This window comes from Alternaria metachromatica, assembly GCF_023757995.1.
Source record: "Alternaria metachromatica strain BMP 0045 chromosome Unknown scaffold_41, whole genome shotgun sequence".
NCBI classification, from domain to species: Eukaryota; Fungi; Ascomycota; class Dothideomycetes; order Pleosporales; family Pleosporaceae; genus Alternaria; species Alternaria metachromatica.
Window position 1 is genome coordinate 2536 of NW_026055532.1, and position 17498 is coordinate 20033.

The 17498-nt window shown below is 55.1% G+C and overlaps 3 protein-coding genes across 3 annotated transcripts; 2 read left to right on the top strand and 1 right to left on the bottom strand.

Moving 5' to 3' along the window:
• Positions 1 to 697: 697 nt before the first annotated feature.
• On the top strand, positions 698 to 2670 carry J4E83_010103 (uncharacterized protein; the record flags this gene model as incomplete). Its single annotated transcript, XM_049336986.1, has 4 exons — positions 698 to 1006; positions 1056 to 1511; positions 1560 to 1787; positions 1840 to 2670. The coding sequence occupies 4 exons, from the start codon at positions 698 to 700 to the stop codon at positions 2668 to 2670; spliced, it is 1824 nt and encodes a 607-aa protein (XP_049183830.1).
• Positions 2671 to 12617: 9947 nt separating this feature from the next.
• Positions 12618 to 15082, bottom strand: J4E83_010104 (uncharacterized protein; the record flags this gene model as incomplete). The annotated part of the gene is made up of 4 exons (XM_049336987.1): positions 12618 to 13760; positions 13810 to 13941; positions 13991 to 14980; positions 15032 to 15082. The coding sequence occupies 4 exons, from the start codon at positions 15080 to 15082 to the stop codon at positions 12618 to 12620; spliced, it is 2316 nt and encodes a 771-aa protein (XP_049183831.1).
• Positions 15083 to 15809: 727 nt separating this feature from the next.
• Positions 15810 to 17427, top strand: LYS3 (Saccharopine dehydrogenase [NADP(+), L-glutamate-forming]; the record flags this gene model as incomplete). The annotated part of the gene is made up of 5 exons (XM_049336988.1): positions 15810 to 15825; positions 15875 to 15935; positions 15987 to 16016; positions 16066 to 16183; positions 16234 to 17427. The coding sequence occupies 5 exons, from the start codon at positions 15810 to 15812 to the stop codon at positions 17425 to 17427; spliced, it is 1419 nt and encodes a 472-aa protein (XP_049183832.1).
• Positions 17428 to 17498: the final 71 nt, after the last annotated feature.

Consider the following 17498-nt stretch of genomic DNA (forward strand, 5'->3'; position numbering starts at 1 on the left):
ACTCCTATCCATCTTCCAACTCGCTGCACAGGCTTCTTCTTGCACCATTCTCACGCACTTTCACATCTCCGGCGCTCCTTCACGCTCCTGCCACTCCTGTCGTCCTGCCACTCCGGTGCCCGCTATTACGCGGCCAGACGTCCTGGACGACGCTAGAACCGGTGAGTGGGTCCTCGAGATAACGTGCAAAAGCGGTTGAGGGATGGAACTTCAACCTCAGGCTTCGTCTTGCAGCTGCGATGCATCACCAACTCCATTGATGCCTCGTGTGCCTGAAAAACAGAAGTTGTAGAGCTCGTCGAGCGCTATCTCCTCATGCTCGTCTGGCCCCGTCCGGTTGGTGGTTCTCCTGGAGTTGTGGGATATCCGAATCGCTTCCTTCAAGTTCCTCCGCCAGGCCTCGCCGCGACTTCCTCACCACGACCTTCTCTCTGACTCTTTTGCTCCCAATCCGAACGGTGAGTTCTCTGGCCTCAGATACTGCCGTCACCTGACCTCCGGAGCTTCGGCGCTAGTGCCAGTATATAAACAGCCCTCCCCCCGCGCCTTCCATCTCTTGCCCACTCACACCCACCCAAATCCCCATCCACACCTGATATTGACAGACTCCTTGCTTGAGCTTTGCCAATCATCCACCTCTTGCCTTCATTACATCCACCTCTTGTACAATACCAAGACCCTTCATCGACACCTCAAGATGTCTCACCCTTCACCAAACTCCTCGTCGGCCAACGGTCCTCCCTCATCCCCCTTCGAGGGCACCAACCCAACAGTCTACTCCCCGGACAACGAGCGCAAGCCTCACCACCGTCGTCAACTGACCGCAATCCCTATCGGCAAGCAGGCTGCCAAGAAATTTCTTCCTGAGCCGCCGGCGTATGTCGAGGGTGCCTTCGTCGATGAGCTTGATGAGTTCGTCAACACCTTCGTCTCTCGGTACTTGTACGTCGAAGGCGGCCATGATGCAGAGCATCTCAAGTTCCTGGTGCAGAACCAGATGAAGCGCGTAAGTGTCGTCCCCTTCCCCCACCATGCTTCACACTAACCTCTTGTAGTACGACTGCTTCAAGCACTCGGCCATCTTCCTCCAAGACCCTCACGCCGCTATCTTCATTCGATTCGACAGCCTCTCCGACGCCATCGAAGCTCGGGACCTACTCATCCAGGCCGGCTTCGCCACCCACTACGCCACCATGGACGACCTCGCGCGCTCCATGCCCAAGGACATCCGCGATATCCAACCGTTCGAAGGCCAGATGTTCTTGTCAATGTTCATCGATGCGAACCCGGAGCACGCTGTGTGGGAGTTCACCGCCGAGGACTACGAGGACATCAAGAACCAAGTCGACATCATCGCCAGGGAGTTCGGCATTGTTCGCAACGTCGTCCACGTCGACACTGTTCACGATGAGATGCGACTGATCTTCCGGATCGAGTTCGATTCCATCGACGCCGCACAGCGCGCCATCCAGTCTCTTCGCCGCACGCCTGTCTATGGCTTCGGTGCTGATGTAAGCACCTCACTTCCAACTCTTCTGTTCTTACTAATCTTCTCACAGAGATCGTACTTCTGGTCCACCATCAACGTCGGTGACTGGGTCGATGAGCGTCCGCTGGGCTCTCACCGCTTCCAACATCGCGGCGATACTCGTCGCCCGTACCGCGGTCAATTCCGCAACGAAGACCCCCAGGATGAGCATAACCGTGTCCGTCGTGAGCGCATCCTCGACGGCAGCGATGTTCGCACCACGGTCATGCTCCGCAACATCCCGGCAAATTGCGACTGGGTAAGTCCTTCCTTCCACGTCTGTCCCGAAGCCTTGCTAACTCTTTTGACAGATGACGCTCAAGAACATCCTGGATCAGATCTGCTTCGGCACTTACGACTTCGTATACCTCCGCATCGATTTCAAGAAGTGTGCCAACGTCGGATACGCCTTCATCAACTTCACGGATGTCGGTGGGATGCTCATGCTCCTCGAGATGGAGTTCCGCTACTGGCCTGGTTTCATCTCCGACAAGAAGTTCGGGATCTCGTATGCGACAATCCAGGGACGCGAGGCGCTTGTGCAGAAGTTCAGGAACTCCTCTGTCATGCAGGAGACTCCTTACTGCCGCCCGCGCTTGTTTATCACTCAGGATGAGGCCGAGTTGATGAACTCCATTCGCCACGCCGGTACCGAGCTGCCTCTCCCCCGCCCCGACAACATTTCGAAGTTGCAGCGCTCCATCGATAGTGCTCGTAGCACTGGTCTGTTTGCTCCTCGAGCTTACTCATCCGGTACTGAGTATCGCCACCACTTTAGCACTTTCGACCGCGGTAGCCCTCGCGACAACTACCAGACTGCTATGCACCACGCGCAGCAGCACGCCGCTCCCCTCCAGTTCGCCGGCTTGACTGAGGCTCAGAAGCAGAAGATCGAGGCCTGGTACCTGCACGTCTTCGGCGGCGGCCACCGTGGACCCATCCCCTTCGACTCTATCCCCATGACCCATATTCAGCTGTACTTCGAGGAGCACCCCCATCTTGCGCCAATTCGTCTGACCATGGCTCGTTCTTCCGGCAGCGGCAACGGCACCCCTCGTCGTTCGGGACGCGGTTCTGATAGCGACAACTGGCGTGGAGGCTCCTCTGGTCCCTCCCAGGGCAACCGCAAGCGATGGATGTAAACACCTTTTACCCACCTACGCATACACGGTCGCAACGTCTCATCCGGCTAGACCTTGCGCAACGAGTACACGGCTTCTTTCTTTGTTTTCAATCTCTTCCCAGATGTTTGCCAGACCAGGACTTTTCTTTACGATTTGATCGGTATGGCTATTGACACACTGTATCGGGTGTATATCTTCTGGGTCGGATTCGATGCGATTTGTTCATGATGTGGATGGTTGGCGGATTGAAACAAGATCTGACCTGATGATGGATGCCACTGATGAACCTGAATGTACCTAATACTTGCTTTTCCAATCAAAACTTTATGAGCTTTGCTCACCAAACTTGTTCCTTCTCTTGCTTCGTGCCTTGGTGTGGTGATGTCTTGATCATTGACTTGCTTGTTTGTCTTCGCCGATCGCTGGTGCCTTTGACATGAGGAGATTGTTGGATGTAACCGTGAAGTCGTTGACATTGCCGTGCGTGATGCCAACTGAAGAGGGTTCTCGTTGTCGCACATGCTGAGCGGAAGATGGAGTAGTAGCAATCCACGAGTAGTACCCCAGCCACGGTCATGCAGGAGACCCCCTACTGCCGTCCTCGTCTGTTCATTACTCAACTACAGACTAGTTGAGCGATGAAAAGATGAGGGCAGCAGTAAGGAGTCTCCTGCATGTCCGTAGCTAGAGCACTATCCATGAAAAGCGGCAACTTGGAGATGTTGTCCGGGCGAGGAAGAGGCCGTTCGTACATGTAGTGGCACCCCAGTACGTACAGCTGAATATGGGTCATCGGAATCGAGTCGAAGGGGATGGGGCCGCGGTGGCCGCCGCCGCCGAACTGGAGGGGAGCGGCGTGCTGCTGAGCGTGGTGCATGCTGCTGAGCGTGGTGCATAGCGGTCTGGTAGTTGTCACGAGGGCTGCTGCTGCGGTCGAACGTGCTGAAGTGGTGGCGGTACTCATTGCCTTGAGTGATCATCTCGGGCAATTGTCTCATGTCTTGGACAGGACAAAACTTTTTGTCGGTAACAGTAAAACCGTTGGCATGATCGGTTGTAATGCCAGACAGAGAAATGAAGTCGATGCGGAGGTACACGAAGTCGTACGTTCCGAAGCAGATCTGGTCGAGAATGTTCTTCGGGGCAGGGTCGTGATGTGTCGAGCTGGGGAACTGGAATGGCCATCGCTAGCCTGCAGAGCGATCTGCCCGGACTCTCCGCGCCAGTTGTCGCTATCCGATCCACGGGCTGGACGACGAGGAGTCGACGCCATACTCTTTTGGAAGCGATGTTCACAGGGGGTGGGGCGTGAGTGACGACGGTGGCTGCTCCGCGAAGTACAGCTGAATGTGCGTCATCGGGATCGATACTGCGATTTCTGTGCCCGAGGGGAAAGCTTCCCACGTTTTGTCGTGAACTGCAGGCGTGATGCAGATGTACCAAGCTGGTTGGGAAGGCGGCATACAGTCTGCAGCTTCCAGATCCTGGAGGGTCGTTGGCCGATGAGGAGTTTGGTGAAGGGTGAGACATTTTGAGATGTCGAAGAAGGGTCTTGAGAGTTGCGGAAAGTATTGGGAGAGTGTCGACCCATTTACTCTAACACTATCTCATCTGTCATACCTGCGAGTACCCCGGCGCCAACGATGCCTCCGTGTTTGGCCTCCTTGAGACATGGTGGTGGGGCTTGCGCTCGACTGAGCCGGCGCTGCCAAACGCTTGCACTCTTATGCGGGAATCCAATCCCGCGTTGAATTCCCCTCGGAGTCCCCACGTGTCAATTGGACATCCGGTCGACATCGGGAGAGTATACCGTCGGGTTGGTGCCATCGAAGGGGGATGAGGGATGCAAGATGTGCAGACAGGCCGTCCCGGTTTCCTTGACTGGCAACGGTCTGCTGTAAATGCAAGCTGAGAGAAGTGCTCAGCCGCACCGTCAACTCCGTAAGCTTAGGGAAATGGCTCTGCCAATCTTGTCCTCCTGCCTGCTGCGGCGCGTTGGGATTACCAACGAAGAGATGGGCAGATGATGATCAAGAAAGGGGTGTGAGTATAAGTTGTAGCCCACACCGTAGCATGCCGGTGGTTCGAACATCGCTGCCGTCGAGGATGCGCTCACGACGGACACGATTGAGGCCGGGGCCTCTGGAAGAAACTTCTTCGCGGTCTGCTTGCCGATAGGGATCGCGGTGACCTGGCGACGGTGCCGCCATCTGGCTCTCCGATTAGCTCAACAAAGCCGACTCTTAGGTTTGTGCCACCAACGAAGATTTGGGCATCTGATGATCAAGAGAGGTCGTGAGTATAAGCCGTAGCCCACAACATAGGCCGGCGACTCTGGGAGGGAGGTCTTGTACGCCTGCTTGCCAATGGGAATTGCGGTCAGTTGACTTGACGACGCCATCTGGCTCTCCGATTAGCTCAACGAAGCCGACTCTCAGATTCGTGCCACCAACATCGATGCTCAAGAGTTTGCCCTTCTCTTTGCCTGTGGGGAGCGCCGTGACGGGTGTGAGCCTCGGTCAAACCGGCGAACTGGAGGGGAGCGGCGTGCTGCTGAGCGTGGTGCATAGCAGTCTGACCAGGAAATGCTCAGTGAGCATGCCAGCGACGTCCGTAAAGTTGATGAAGGCATATCCGACGTCGGCAGCGACGAACGTATCACGGGGTGGGCATCTTATGATCAAGAGAGGGGAGTGGGCATTGAGTCGTAGCCCACAGTATGGGCAGGCGGCTCAGGGAGGGAGGTCTAGGACGTCTGCTTGCCGATGTGATGGCAGTATTGCTTCATCTGGTTCTGGACCAGGACCTTGAGATGCTCAGCATCTTGGCCGCCCTCGACGTAGAGACAGTGATGTGACTTGCGTTCGACCCTAGGGGCGAAGTAAAGACTTCGTCGAGAACATAGTCCAGGCGTATGAACATAGTTTCGGGGTATGTGGAGTGGGTACACATGTATGTACGATGGTGATGAGCTCAGAGTGGGACGCAGATGGCTCATCTGGAAGTCGCGACGGAAAGTAGCAACGAGGGCTCGAAACGCAGCCAGATTGCGCTCATGGAGTATAAGAGATGACAGAAGACAGCTCCTAGTAGCTCAGGAGTCTTGTCACTGGCGTTGTGTCGTGGAATAACCGACTTGTCGACGGTGATGAGGCTTGCGCTCACGGCGGACACGGTTGTGCTCATCCTGGGGTTGGTGCCGTCGAAAGGGCAGTGACCAACTGGCTCCCTTCGCGTGCTGCGGCATTGGGCGTATCGATACCAGCAAAGACAATGGTACTGATGCATCGCCAGCGGTACTGAAGGAGGCATAGCGAATGCTGTCAACAGCAAAAGTTTAGAGTGAAGTAGAATGAGATGAAGAGGGAAGAAGAAGGGACGCGAAAGTCTACCCCTCTTCTCTCTCATGACCCATAATTCGTGACACTACGGTGCACGCTGGCGGGGAAAGAGCATCTGGGTCTCCTGACCCTCACGAGGGTGGCTGGCTCAGGGGCGGGCGTCGGCCTCACAGCATGCCTACGGTATAGACATGGAATGAACATCTTCAACTTTGATACTACGTCCCCTATCAAAGTCTAAGATATCACATCTCAAGCCTTGCGGCATCTGCCTGCCTATGGTTTCACAAATTCCATGGTCTCGCTGTCGTATCCGTAGGTATCTTGGTGTACTGTGAAGCCCGCTCCTCACCCACAGGTTTGCAGTCGTCTGCTGTGCCTCAACATGTCGGGAATGTCTCGACCTTGTCGGAGCTGACTGTGTACCTCCCGGGCATGCTATCCCCATTGCGTGCAGCACTCCTGAGCCCCTTGTCGCCGTCTGCCGTGAGGACGCAGAATCTCATTGTGGGGTGCACGGGCCACATCAGTCTATCATGAAGCCCGTTGGTGGTGTAGCAGCCTGCCCCCACGGCCTCACCAGCGGCGACGACGACACATGTCATACCGCTCTTTACCGCCTACGTGTCTTTCGTGGCTAACCGCTTGACGGCCGACAGTACTACGAAGACATTCTCGGTATACTATCGGTGGTGGCGGCGAAATACGTTTGCTCCGCACGAAGGGCTTGCTTGCTGCCTCTTTTGAGCCATACCGACTCACCCACGCCGAACCACCGCCACGACTAAGGACACTATGCAGCGGACAAGAAGCGACGACATTCTTCTCTTTGGCTCACGCCTGTGCGATGACCCCCGCGGCACAATCTGGACGAAGCCCGGCGGCGGCGGGCGGGGCAGCTTGCTCTCCTGGACCTCTTTGACGCGTCGACACAACCCGGCAGCGGCGGAGCGGGCATTGCGAGAGACGCATACATGGACAGGTGCAGCACCTTCTCCTTTGGCGTGCTGGTCATACTAACATCGCGAGCAGTCATGTACGCAGGCAGCACGACCGGTTCTTCCACCAGCAGAACGCGACCGAAGACGACGCAAGCTTTTCGGGACCCAGCCTCTTCTCGCGGTCTGCAAGATAGGGCAGGACCGACGACAATGGTACAGCTACAGAGGACATCATGGAGTTGGCCGGCTCAGCTTCTCCGTTGACCATGGCGACGAGCGCGAAGGCCTCCGCGGCGACATCTCCCAGGACGGACACGTCTTCATCCACGGCCAAGGCCAATCGTACGAGGCACCCTTACGGCGATAAGACTTGAGCGATAATTCGGAAGAGCGCGGGAGGTCGGTCGCGACGAGTGCAGCAAGGGAGACGTCCTGATCCTTCGACCGCGTCGTCTGAAGTTCAGGCTGACGAAGACGGCGCAGACTAGCTCGTACCGAGCCAGCCCCTGAGTCAAGACAGGTACACTACCGAGCGCCATCTTAGCTGCAGACGCCTCTGGACCGAAACAATGGAATGGCGTATGTCGCGCATGGTAGCGAGTTTGTGGCGGACGTCTTGATCCTTCTTCTTCGGAGACAACTCCTAGCCGGATGGCTTCGGCTTCTACTTCAGGGTCGAGTAGACTTGAAGCTATAATAGGCCGCAGACGTGGCGTTCCCAGGGTCAGGGGACTGCGCACAAGTCCGCTTCCTGTGTACTCAACAGCTTTGAGGCCGCGGCAGCTTGAAACCTCAGCCTAGCTCGGATGCCTTAGCCGTAGACAAGGTCGAAGACGAGACATGGCTTGCATCTGCGCCAACACCAGCACCAGCGCCAGCACCAACGCCCATAGGGTCCGAACAAAGCCGGCTGGTCGAGACTGATGGCGATGGCTAGTGTGTCTGTATCTTCGCCCTGCTCGACGGACGCAAAGAGAGATGAGGTGACAATCGGCTGAGACAGGCGACCAGGGCTCCTTGGGCGCGGACATCCGTTGTCGTCGAGCTTGCTGGTCGACCACTTCCAACAAGTAGTAGTCCGAGCGCTCAGAGTGCCAAATGAGGCGCGTGCTGATGACCCTGTGCTATATGGGATGGGGTCTGGCCGTCGTCCGACGACGTGCTGACAGCTTGGAGGCGTGAGTATGCCGGAATGGGTTTGATGACATCGCAAGAGACTGTCGGTGAGCAGCATACCCTGAGCATGTCTATGCCAGCAGGTGCATTGATTCGGAAGTCCATACCTGTGGTGGATGTATCGCTGACGATGTTTGCCCACCTTGGAGCCCCAAGGACTCATCCAACATACCTTTCATCGTCGTCGAAACATTGTGCAACACAAAGACGACAGCGAGCATATCACGCGTTGAGCCCGACGCTGAAGCTGGGGACGTTGCTGTTCGAGTGGCCGGAGATCACCGTAGCCACTTTGAACCAAAGCAGATCACCCACAGCTTTGCTGGAACTCCGTTTTTTTTTCGCAGCGACGTCGACGAGGCCTACGTTGACAAGCGCAGTTCAAGACAGTCAGAATACGCATGGTGACCACTCCAACTCCTTGCTCTTTCTGATCACCTTCGTTTGCTCGTTGTCGTAAGGCTTGCCATCATGCTACGATTGCTGAGGCACAAAGGTAAGATCATCTCCGGAATATGCCATCATGGAAACCAGTTCCAGCGGGAGGTCCACACGCCGGTGGTCATGCGTCACGCGTCTTGCAGACCGAAAGCTTTACCGTGATCATGGTGGAAGATGCCATGAATTGCTTGCGAAGGGCCGTATGATCCTTCTTGCGTCGCGGCGAGATCACCACCAGTCTGTCAGCCCTGACCCGCTTCGATATGTGCTGCAGGTCAAGATGCCGTTGTGGAGACGGCCATCTATCGAACGAAAGCGAAAACGAGGCAGTCCACAGCTTGTGGAGTCTTGTGTGTACATGACTGGTATCTTGTCTCCATTGTCAGCCGGTGGGGCGTTCCGATGCGCTCATGCTCGCTGCTGTGCCCTCTTCCAGCAAGATGTACCACGCATTCGCATTCGCATGCGCCGTGGCAGCGTTGTGACGAACTTCTTGCTTCTCCTCGTATGTCGTATCAAGTGGATCGCATTGGCAATACACAGACGGGCCGACCTGCCAATGTACAGTTCATGTGTGTGGATGCCGCAGACGGGCCGTCTAGTCGCGCATGTATCTCCGCTTCCGCAAAACTTCGACTGCAGCGCAATGTTGTGTTGCTGGAGTGGGTATGGGTCTGACATGGGTGTAGTGGATCGGGATCTTCGATTGTATTCGTCGCGTCGAGGCATCGTGTGCAACAAGGGGCGTTTGCTTCGCTTTCGGATTCTTGCCAGCCCCGCCTTGAGTTGTGGGACCAGCGACGAAGAGGCTTCCTGCATGAGTCAAGGCGACGAGGCGATAAAGCGCTGCGATCTGCAAGCATGAATCACTACAGAGCGAGCGCTGTCGCGCTGCTTACCGTTGGTGTCGCTGTTGTTGTGCTTGGCTCAAGGGGAGGTGTGGTTCAGAAGATCGACGAAGCTGTCGACTCCAAGAACTTTGATATGAGCAGCGGCCCGAAGGGAACTTCCCTTGAGGTTGATCGGCGGCGCACTGCAGTGAGGAGGCTCGCATCGATTGTGGTCGCCGACCTACAATAGGTCAAAGTTGCGATTGCCTGCGAAAAGCCCCCTCGTAGCCAGCGGAGTAGCTTGAGCCGCATTCGATGCAATGCAGCTTCATGCATGCAGCTTCCCGCCAAAGTATCCTTGTGTGTGGGTATTGCCTTGTTCGAATGTCTCGTCGTTGGTGTTGAGGGGCCAGATGTGATTGCTTCGGGGGTCCGCTTCGATGCGCCGGCAGCGCCGCCGCGGCCAGGCCTGGCATGGTATTGATGGAGAGTATGCGGCTCGCCGAGGCCAGCCCAGCTGATGGGGCAATGCTCTTTGTCGTCTCCGTTGCGGTCGACGGTGGTCAGAGGGGCTGTGGGTTGAGTTTGTCTTGGGTGTCAGCGTCAACGCGCTGGCGAACCTGCAGCAGACCGAGTCAATGACAGGAGCCATTGTACTATGTACAGATGCCTGATGAAGCTACAAGGCTTGCTAGAGACCTTGCTGCCGCCTCCGTCATGGTGGTAGCTTGTTAGCAGAGTCAGAGGCTGCGTCGGGAGTCCGCCGCGAATCGCCAGCGAAGCTATCGGTGGGAACACCCACGACAGAGACCTGCACGGTGCATGAACCTCTCGCGAAGGTCATCAGGAGTATTGTCGTCCTGTTACTACCTTTGTCATGGCCCAAGTGGGGTGGTGGAAGGCGGCGCGGGTGGCTGCTGGTGAGAATTGAGTCGCAGGAGCTCAACCCGATCACCACCGCCGCCGGCGAAGCTTCATAGACCGATTCTCATGGTCACATGAGCTCCCTCTGCCAGCTCTGAAAATTTGAGCGAGCGCAGCTTGGTGTTGGGGATCATCGTGGTGGTGGTGTGGTTGAGGCAGCGTCGTGGAAGGAGGCTGGAAGCTTACCCCACAAAGAATCTCAATATCGTACCAAGCCAGGGGGTCCGCACGGCTACCAGCATCCCCGAAGCACGCTTGCAGCCACATGCAGCAAGCTTAGCATAGCAGAGAAGACTGCAGCTAGATTGCACTCCTTCGATACTCGAGATCAGAACATACTACAGCTGCAGAAGTCTTCAGGGCTGATCTGGATATCGTGGGACTCGGCGACCCCTTCGAAGGGCCTTCGCCATCTCCGCCTACCTCGACCACACGATCAAAGACTCCCCGTCGAATCCACGGCACGCGACAGGTCATACCTGAGAATAGAACGGAAAACCACGCACATCATCTTCAGCTTCTCCTATCTTGAGACGTCTAGCTGAAAAGCCGTACGACTACAGAACGCATCACCCGCCCATCCTCCGCCTCGCCGCATCCATAGACTCCGCGCTCCCGTAGGCTTGCTGCTTCCTACTGCGTTGCACAGGACACGTTTTAGGCCTGCATCCTAGGAGTACCTCGGACAGCTTCAGGAGCCGTGCAGAGCGAGTATCGCGAAATTCATAATCAAAGGTTGGCAGAACTATTGTCCCTGGTGGTTAGAACTCTCGCGCCAGACCGCATGCCTAACCCCCTCGTTGACGAAAGCTATAAGCATGTCAAGATCATTTGGACTTCTTGAGATGAAGTTCGTCTACTTCACATTCGCACTCTTTGCAGCTTCATCAACAACAGCGCACGTGTGCGTTACCTAGATTAAGCTAGGCCTTGTCTCGTTTGCCGTTTGTCATTTGACACCGCGGTCAGCCAGGAACATCGCGCCGATATCTCCAAGACCTATGACCTTTCGCATAGACCCCTAGCTATACCTCGTGGGCGAACCCGCGTCACCGCTTTTCATCTTCACCGTCACTTTTCGTTTTCAGTCTCATGGTCGTAGAATAGCTAGTTTTCTCAAAAGTCGGCGCGCAAATTTTTTCCTCTCCAACGACAGTACTCGCATTGCCTTTGCGATTACTCCCAACACCACCGTAGTACCGCCAGATCACATCGCAACCCGCGACTCAATACTTTTGCGCTCTGCTACTTGCCTTCGGGAATTAAAGCTGTCATCCCCCCGCGCATACAATACCCAGTCTCGCGCACGCACATACCCCATATCCGCGGCTGTCCACACAACCCGGACACCTACATCCAGCCAACGCGACTCAAACCCCACCCTAACACGCCTACAAAGCTATCAACGCGTCTCCATCTCCACTACCTCAAGAAATCTATCTACCAACCCCACCACCAAAATGGCAACATCAACATTCACCCTCCCCCACCACCCAACCCTCCCCACAACCCCCTCACCCCCACCCACCATCACAGCCACCGCGCTGCTGAACGCATCCCCGCACGACATGGCAATGCTGCACGACATCCACACGCTCCTCAACAAGATCTTCACGCGAAACCGAAACCAGCACCAACGCTGCACGTGGTGGAAATCCCTGCACGGCTTCCGGCGGCAGATTGGGCTTCTGCTGCAGGAGCTGGAGAAGGGGCCAGTCAAGGAGCGGGAGGGCAAGGTGGAAGCCAGGTTGAGGTTTTGGGATCGGGGAAGTGTGCATGGCTGGTATTAGTAAGTTTTTGCTTTTATTTTTCGAGTTGTCTTCAAGGACTTTTTACTAATTATCTTCAAGCACGTTCAGCCAACTTGTCGCCGTCGGCCCTTTCGCCATGCTGGGGCTCGTCATGATGGCGAGTGTTGCGCGCGTGTGCCGGATTACCGGCATTACAGCCGTGTATGAAGAGATCGCTTCGGGCGACGTTCAAGGCGTTTTGAGCGCGAGTGATGAATTGGCTTTGGCGGGGGAGTTTAGTATGGTGTTGGATGAGGGGGAGGAGTGGGATGAGGGGGTTGTTGTCGCTCGGGATGAGGAGGAGGATGACGAGTAGATAGAGGTGTGTCTCTGGTCTGGGACAGGTTTGCTGAATACGCATGTACAATAGTTTACGGATGATACCAGATAGCCCGGCGTGGCTATCTTCACGGCGTTCTGGCGTGTTGGAATGAAGGGATAGAACGTATTGAATGCCTCCTGGCTCACATGTTACATTGCTCTTGTCATGTGAAATGTATGTGAAGATTGACAGGCTACACTCTATCTAATACCGAATCTCGAACCTAGCGTACCGAAACGCTCCTTGCCGCCTACAGTTGGACTCTGTGCCGCGACTTGCGCCCCTTCTTGTACCTTCTCCAATAAGATAGCGCCCTTCATCTGGTCTACCTTGCTGTACTTCTTGTTCCTCTGCGCGATGTCGAAGAACTCCAGGGAGTCATCTGTGCCCATCAGCGCGACTGTCTGCGTCAATTCATCCAGGTTCTCCATCAAGATGGGGTTGTTGAGGGAGCTGACGAATTGGCTGAGGAAGGCGGTGTCGTTGGCGAGAGTTGCGACGGCAGCGGGGGAGATACGTTTGATGTGCTGGGCGAGAGGGAGGTCGAGGATGGCGGTTGATGCGTGCGACAAGGCGTCGAAGTAGATGAACTCTTTGATCTCTGTGGGGAGCGCGAGAAGGACCGAAGACATTATGTTGGAGAGATATCTAGTCAGCTCTAACATGTACGTCGATGGTTCCGTCTCGGGCTTGGTGGCCATCCAGTCGTACTCTGCTGTCTCAATCAAGTCGTCGATCTTGCTGTTTACGAGTTCGAACACGCGGTTGGAGGCGGTGTTCTTGGCCTTTGCGAAGCGATCGGTTGCTGCGAGAACAACAGGACCTGTTGCTGATGGCGAGGAACGAGCTTCAAAGAGCAGGTCTTGTAGCTCGACACAGGCGTTCTCGAAGTGTTCCAGGTTGGTCAAGATCTGCACAATCTGCCCAGGATATTGACTACTCAGCCTCTCGATCAAGCTTCCACAGACTTTCTCACACAGCAGCTCATCCAGACTCTGCCTCAGCGTTTCGTCAATGACACTGCTCTTCTGGAAGTAGTCATCGCTGAACAAGTAGATCTGGTTGAGGAAATTCCGGATATCGATGCAGCATAGCGGATACATCTGCGAAAAGGGTAATACGCAGGGAAAGGTGAGTGGTTCGTTAGATGCCGGAGGATTGTACCATGATACTGAGACGACCTTATCGTACTCTTCGCTCGAGTTGATGGGCATGGGCATGTAGTCATCCGTGTGAACGATCTCGCTGAAGTCTTCGCTGAAGCGGGCTTTGAGAAGGGAGGAGTACTTGGAGAAGAGGGTGAGGAGGAGGTCGTTCATTGCGGAAACGGAGTAGCCCCATTTCTGTGGCAGTCAGTACAGAAACTAGCGCAGTTTTAAATGCATGACGTACCTCCATAGTGAGCATGAAGAGCGCTATACGACCCTTGATCTTCAAGAGTAGTTCGTCGTTCTCAACAGTATGAAGCTGGCTCGTGATGAGATTGATCGCGCTTTGACACATCGAGTCCCATAGCTCGTCAACCTATGCTCTTGTTAGCAGTGCTTCACGGGAATGGGCGAACGTTACTTACATCAGCCTGTGACCGTAGGTTGAGTGTTTTAGACATGGTAGCCTTCTCGATAATCGCATACCCCGCGATACTCTCTAGCAAGCTGCTCAAGTCACTACATTCCTCATCTAGTAGGTCGAGCTTGTTCGGTATGATCAAATCCTTCTGCGTCCGCCGATCTGATGCGTACTCTGCTCGGAACTGCTCGCTCTTGCCGAGCGTCTCGTTGATGTGCATAGCTTCAAACAAGGGTGAGAAGTCCGTCTCATTTCCAGCTTCCTCGTTGTTCAGCACGTCGAACTCGTCGGTCTCATCGGCCACAAGTTCGATTGCTGAGTTCAGTTTAAACTTCGAGAAACGTGTGTCGGCTTCGGCGCGTTCCTGGTTGCGCGTTCTCCGTACGTCGGTGTAATAGAATGAAACCTCGCCCAGAAACTGCGCCGACTCGCGGATCCGGTAAAGCCACGTACTCAGGTCGTTCTTGACTGCCTCTCTGATCTGTTCTTGGGTTTGCGGTATCGATTTCTCAATCACATTCGCAATCTTGAACCGATTGATCTCCTTCAAATGAATCGTCTGCAACTCGTCCAAAGCTCTTAACGCCGCGTAGTAGTTCTTTTCCCTCAGCATGTCCTGGACCGAGTTGGCAATGCGCAATACGTTCAGACATGCGTTCAACGCTTGAGACGCTTCGTCGATGTTTTGGCGCACACCTCGCGAATCAACCAGCGCCTTCTTCTGCTCCGCCAGTTTCTCGATACTTTCCTGGATCGACTCGTTCAGCTGCAGAATCTCACCACTCATCTGCACGGTCTGGTCGCGTATCCTCAATAGTGAATCGACCGAGCTGACGAAATCCTGATGGTTTGCATTGCATATGCGCTCAATCTCACTCTCGCGATCGTTGGCATAGCGATCGAATGTGATTTGCAGTTGATTTGAGTAGCGTGCGTCTTTCATGATGGGGATCAGCTGGTCGATGTAATCTGAGCCCACGGATGACTGGGAGATCTATTCCTGTCAGTACATACAATATGCGCACACTTATACGGGATTATCTACTTGTTTGATGGCCACCCATAGGTCATCGTCAGGGTCCACGGCTGAAGGCATGATGGCGGTTGCCTGGTTCTGGTTGTCGTGTGTGGTTACAAAACACGTCTGTTGTAAGCGGAGTAGTAGGTCACAGTGGAAGTTGCTGTGTTCAGTTCTGGTATAAAGTTGTGGATGGTGGTGCTCATCGTCGTCGCTTATGAAACGCGTACCTGGCAAGTCCGCGGAAACCGTGCTAGTGGGAATACGACCTAGCTGACTTGGCGCGGCTCACTGACCCACTTCCCTTTTCGAGATGCCCCAGACCAGATGTTCGACAGTCCAATACCATCTTCACCAAGTCGAATTGAGATGAAGCACTGGCTCTTGAGAAGAAACGCACTGCGATGATTGTGCCTGGTGCTCATATAATACTTGGACGCTGCTTGGCGAGATAAATTTGCACTCGAACGTGTTGATCATTATCGCGCTGTACATCGCGAAAAACTCCTGAAGAACGCGCCCAGGTAACAGTGAAAGTAAACCACGGTAATGCGAGAAGTCTATACACGATCTTGCACGCGCATTACCAGGTGAACTGTCCAGAATGTGGTTGAGTTCGGAACATCCATCGGTCTGCCAAAGCCCAAGATCTCCAGCGTGACGCGCCGCGCATGCCCCACTTTCATGGAGCGATGACGGAGTAACCCCGCCGATTTCTCTCTATTCCGATCCGGAGTCAACGCCAAAGATATAATCTCGCCCCAAACTTTTTCACATCTTGGCAATTACATCCAAATCACACATCATGGAGGCCATCACAAGTAAGTCAAGAGTATGGACGCAACAGAACCTGGCTGATTGACGATGCAGACAAAGTACAGAACCTTATGGGCAACGTCAGCGGGGCGGCTGCTGGAGCATACAGCGGAAAGTAGGTGCTCATTTGGGATTGTTGTGGTGGAATTTGGCTAATTGGTGATAGGACCGCTCTCTTGCTCGGTGCTGGTTTCGTGTAAGCCATCTATCAGCCCTCTCAATCTACAGCAAACTAACAATTACAGTACACGCCCAACTGTTGACGTCCTCGCGAAGTCTGGCGTCAAGGTCACAGTAGCATGCCGTACCCTCCAGAAGGCTCAGGACCTGGCTAAGGGCATTCCCAACACCAACGCCATCAGCGTACGAACACATGCCCCATGCATATATGGCTTCTTGCTAATTCCTCCCAGCTCGACGTCAACGATGCCGACGCCCTCGACGCCGAAGTCGCCAAGGTCGACGTCGTCATCTCCCTCATCCCCTACACATACCACGCGACGGTCATCAAGTCGGCGATCCGCAAGAAGAAGAACGTCGTCACAACCTCATACGTTTCCCCCGCGATGATGGAGCTCGACGCCCAAGCCAAGGAGGCCGGCATCACGGTCATGAACGAGATCGGTGTCGACCCCGGTGTTGACCATCTCTCCGCCGTCCTCACTATCGACGAGGTGCACAAGGCCGGTGGCAAGATCCTGTCCTTCAAGTCATACTGCGGCGGTCTCCCCGCACCAGAGTGCTCAGACAACCCGCTCGGCTACAAGTTCTCCTGGAGCTCCCGCGGTGTACTCCTCGCGCTCAGGAACCAGGCTGCCTTCTACCAAGACGGCAAGGTCAAGTCGGTCGAGGGCCCCGAGCTCATGGCCGAAGCAAAGCCCTACTTCATCTACCCCGGCTACGCCTTCGTCGCATACCCCAACCGCGACTCCACACCCTACAAGGAGCGCTACAACATCCCCGAGTGCCAGACCATCATCCGCGGTACCCTGCGCTACCAAGGTTTCCCAGAGTACATCAAGTGCCTCGTCGACATCGGTTTCCTCTCCGAAGACCCCAAGGACTTCCTCAAGGAAGGCGAGAAGCGCACCTGGCGCGACGCAACCGCCAAGATCATTGGCGCTTCCAGCGACAAGGACGAGGACCTCATCTGGGCCATTTCCTCGCGGACAAAGTTCGCCAGCACAGAAGAGAAAGACCGCATTATTACTGGCCTGCGCTGGATCGGCCTCATCTCCGATGAGCAGATCGAGGCTCGCGGTAACCCGCTTGACACCCTCTGCGCTACCCTCGAGAAGAAGATGCAGTACGAGAACGACGAGCGCGATATGGTCATGCTGCAGCACAGGTTCGAGATTGAGAACAAGGACGGTAGCAAGGCTGTGCGCACTTGCACGCTGGCTGATTACGGTGACCCCAAGGGTTACTCTGCCATGGCTAAGCTAGTTGGTGTTCCCTGCGCGGTCGCTGTACAGCAGGTGCTTGATGGTACGCTGAGCGAGAAGGGTATCCTGGCTCCTATGAGCCCCGAGATCTGCCGCCCGTTGATGAAGACGCTTGAGGACCAGTATGGCGTTGTGTTCAAGGAGAAGACTGTGCCTATGTAAGGTGGTCGCCTGGATGCAAGAAGGAAGAAGGTATTTGATGGACATGGTAGGTATAGACAAAAGCTTATAAG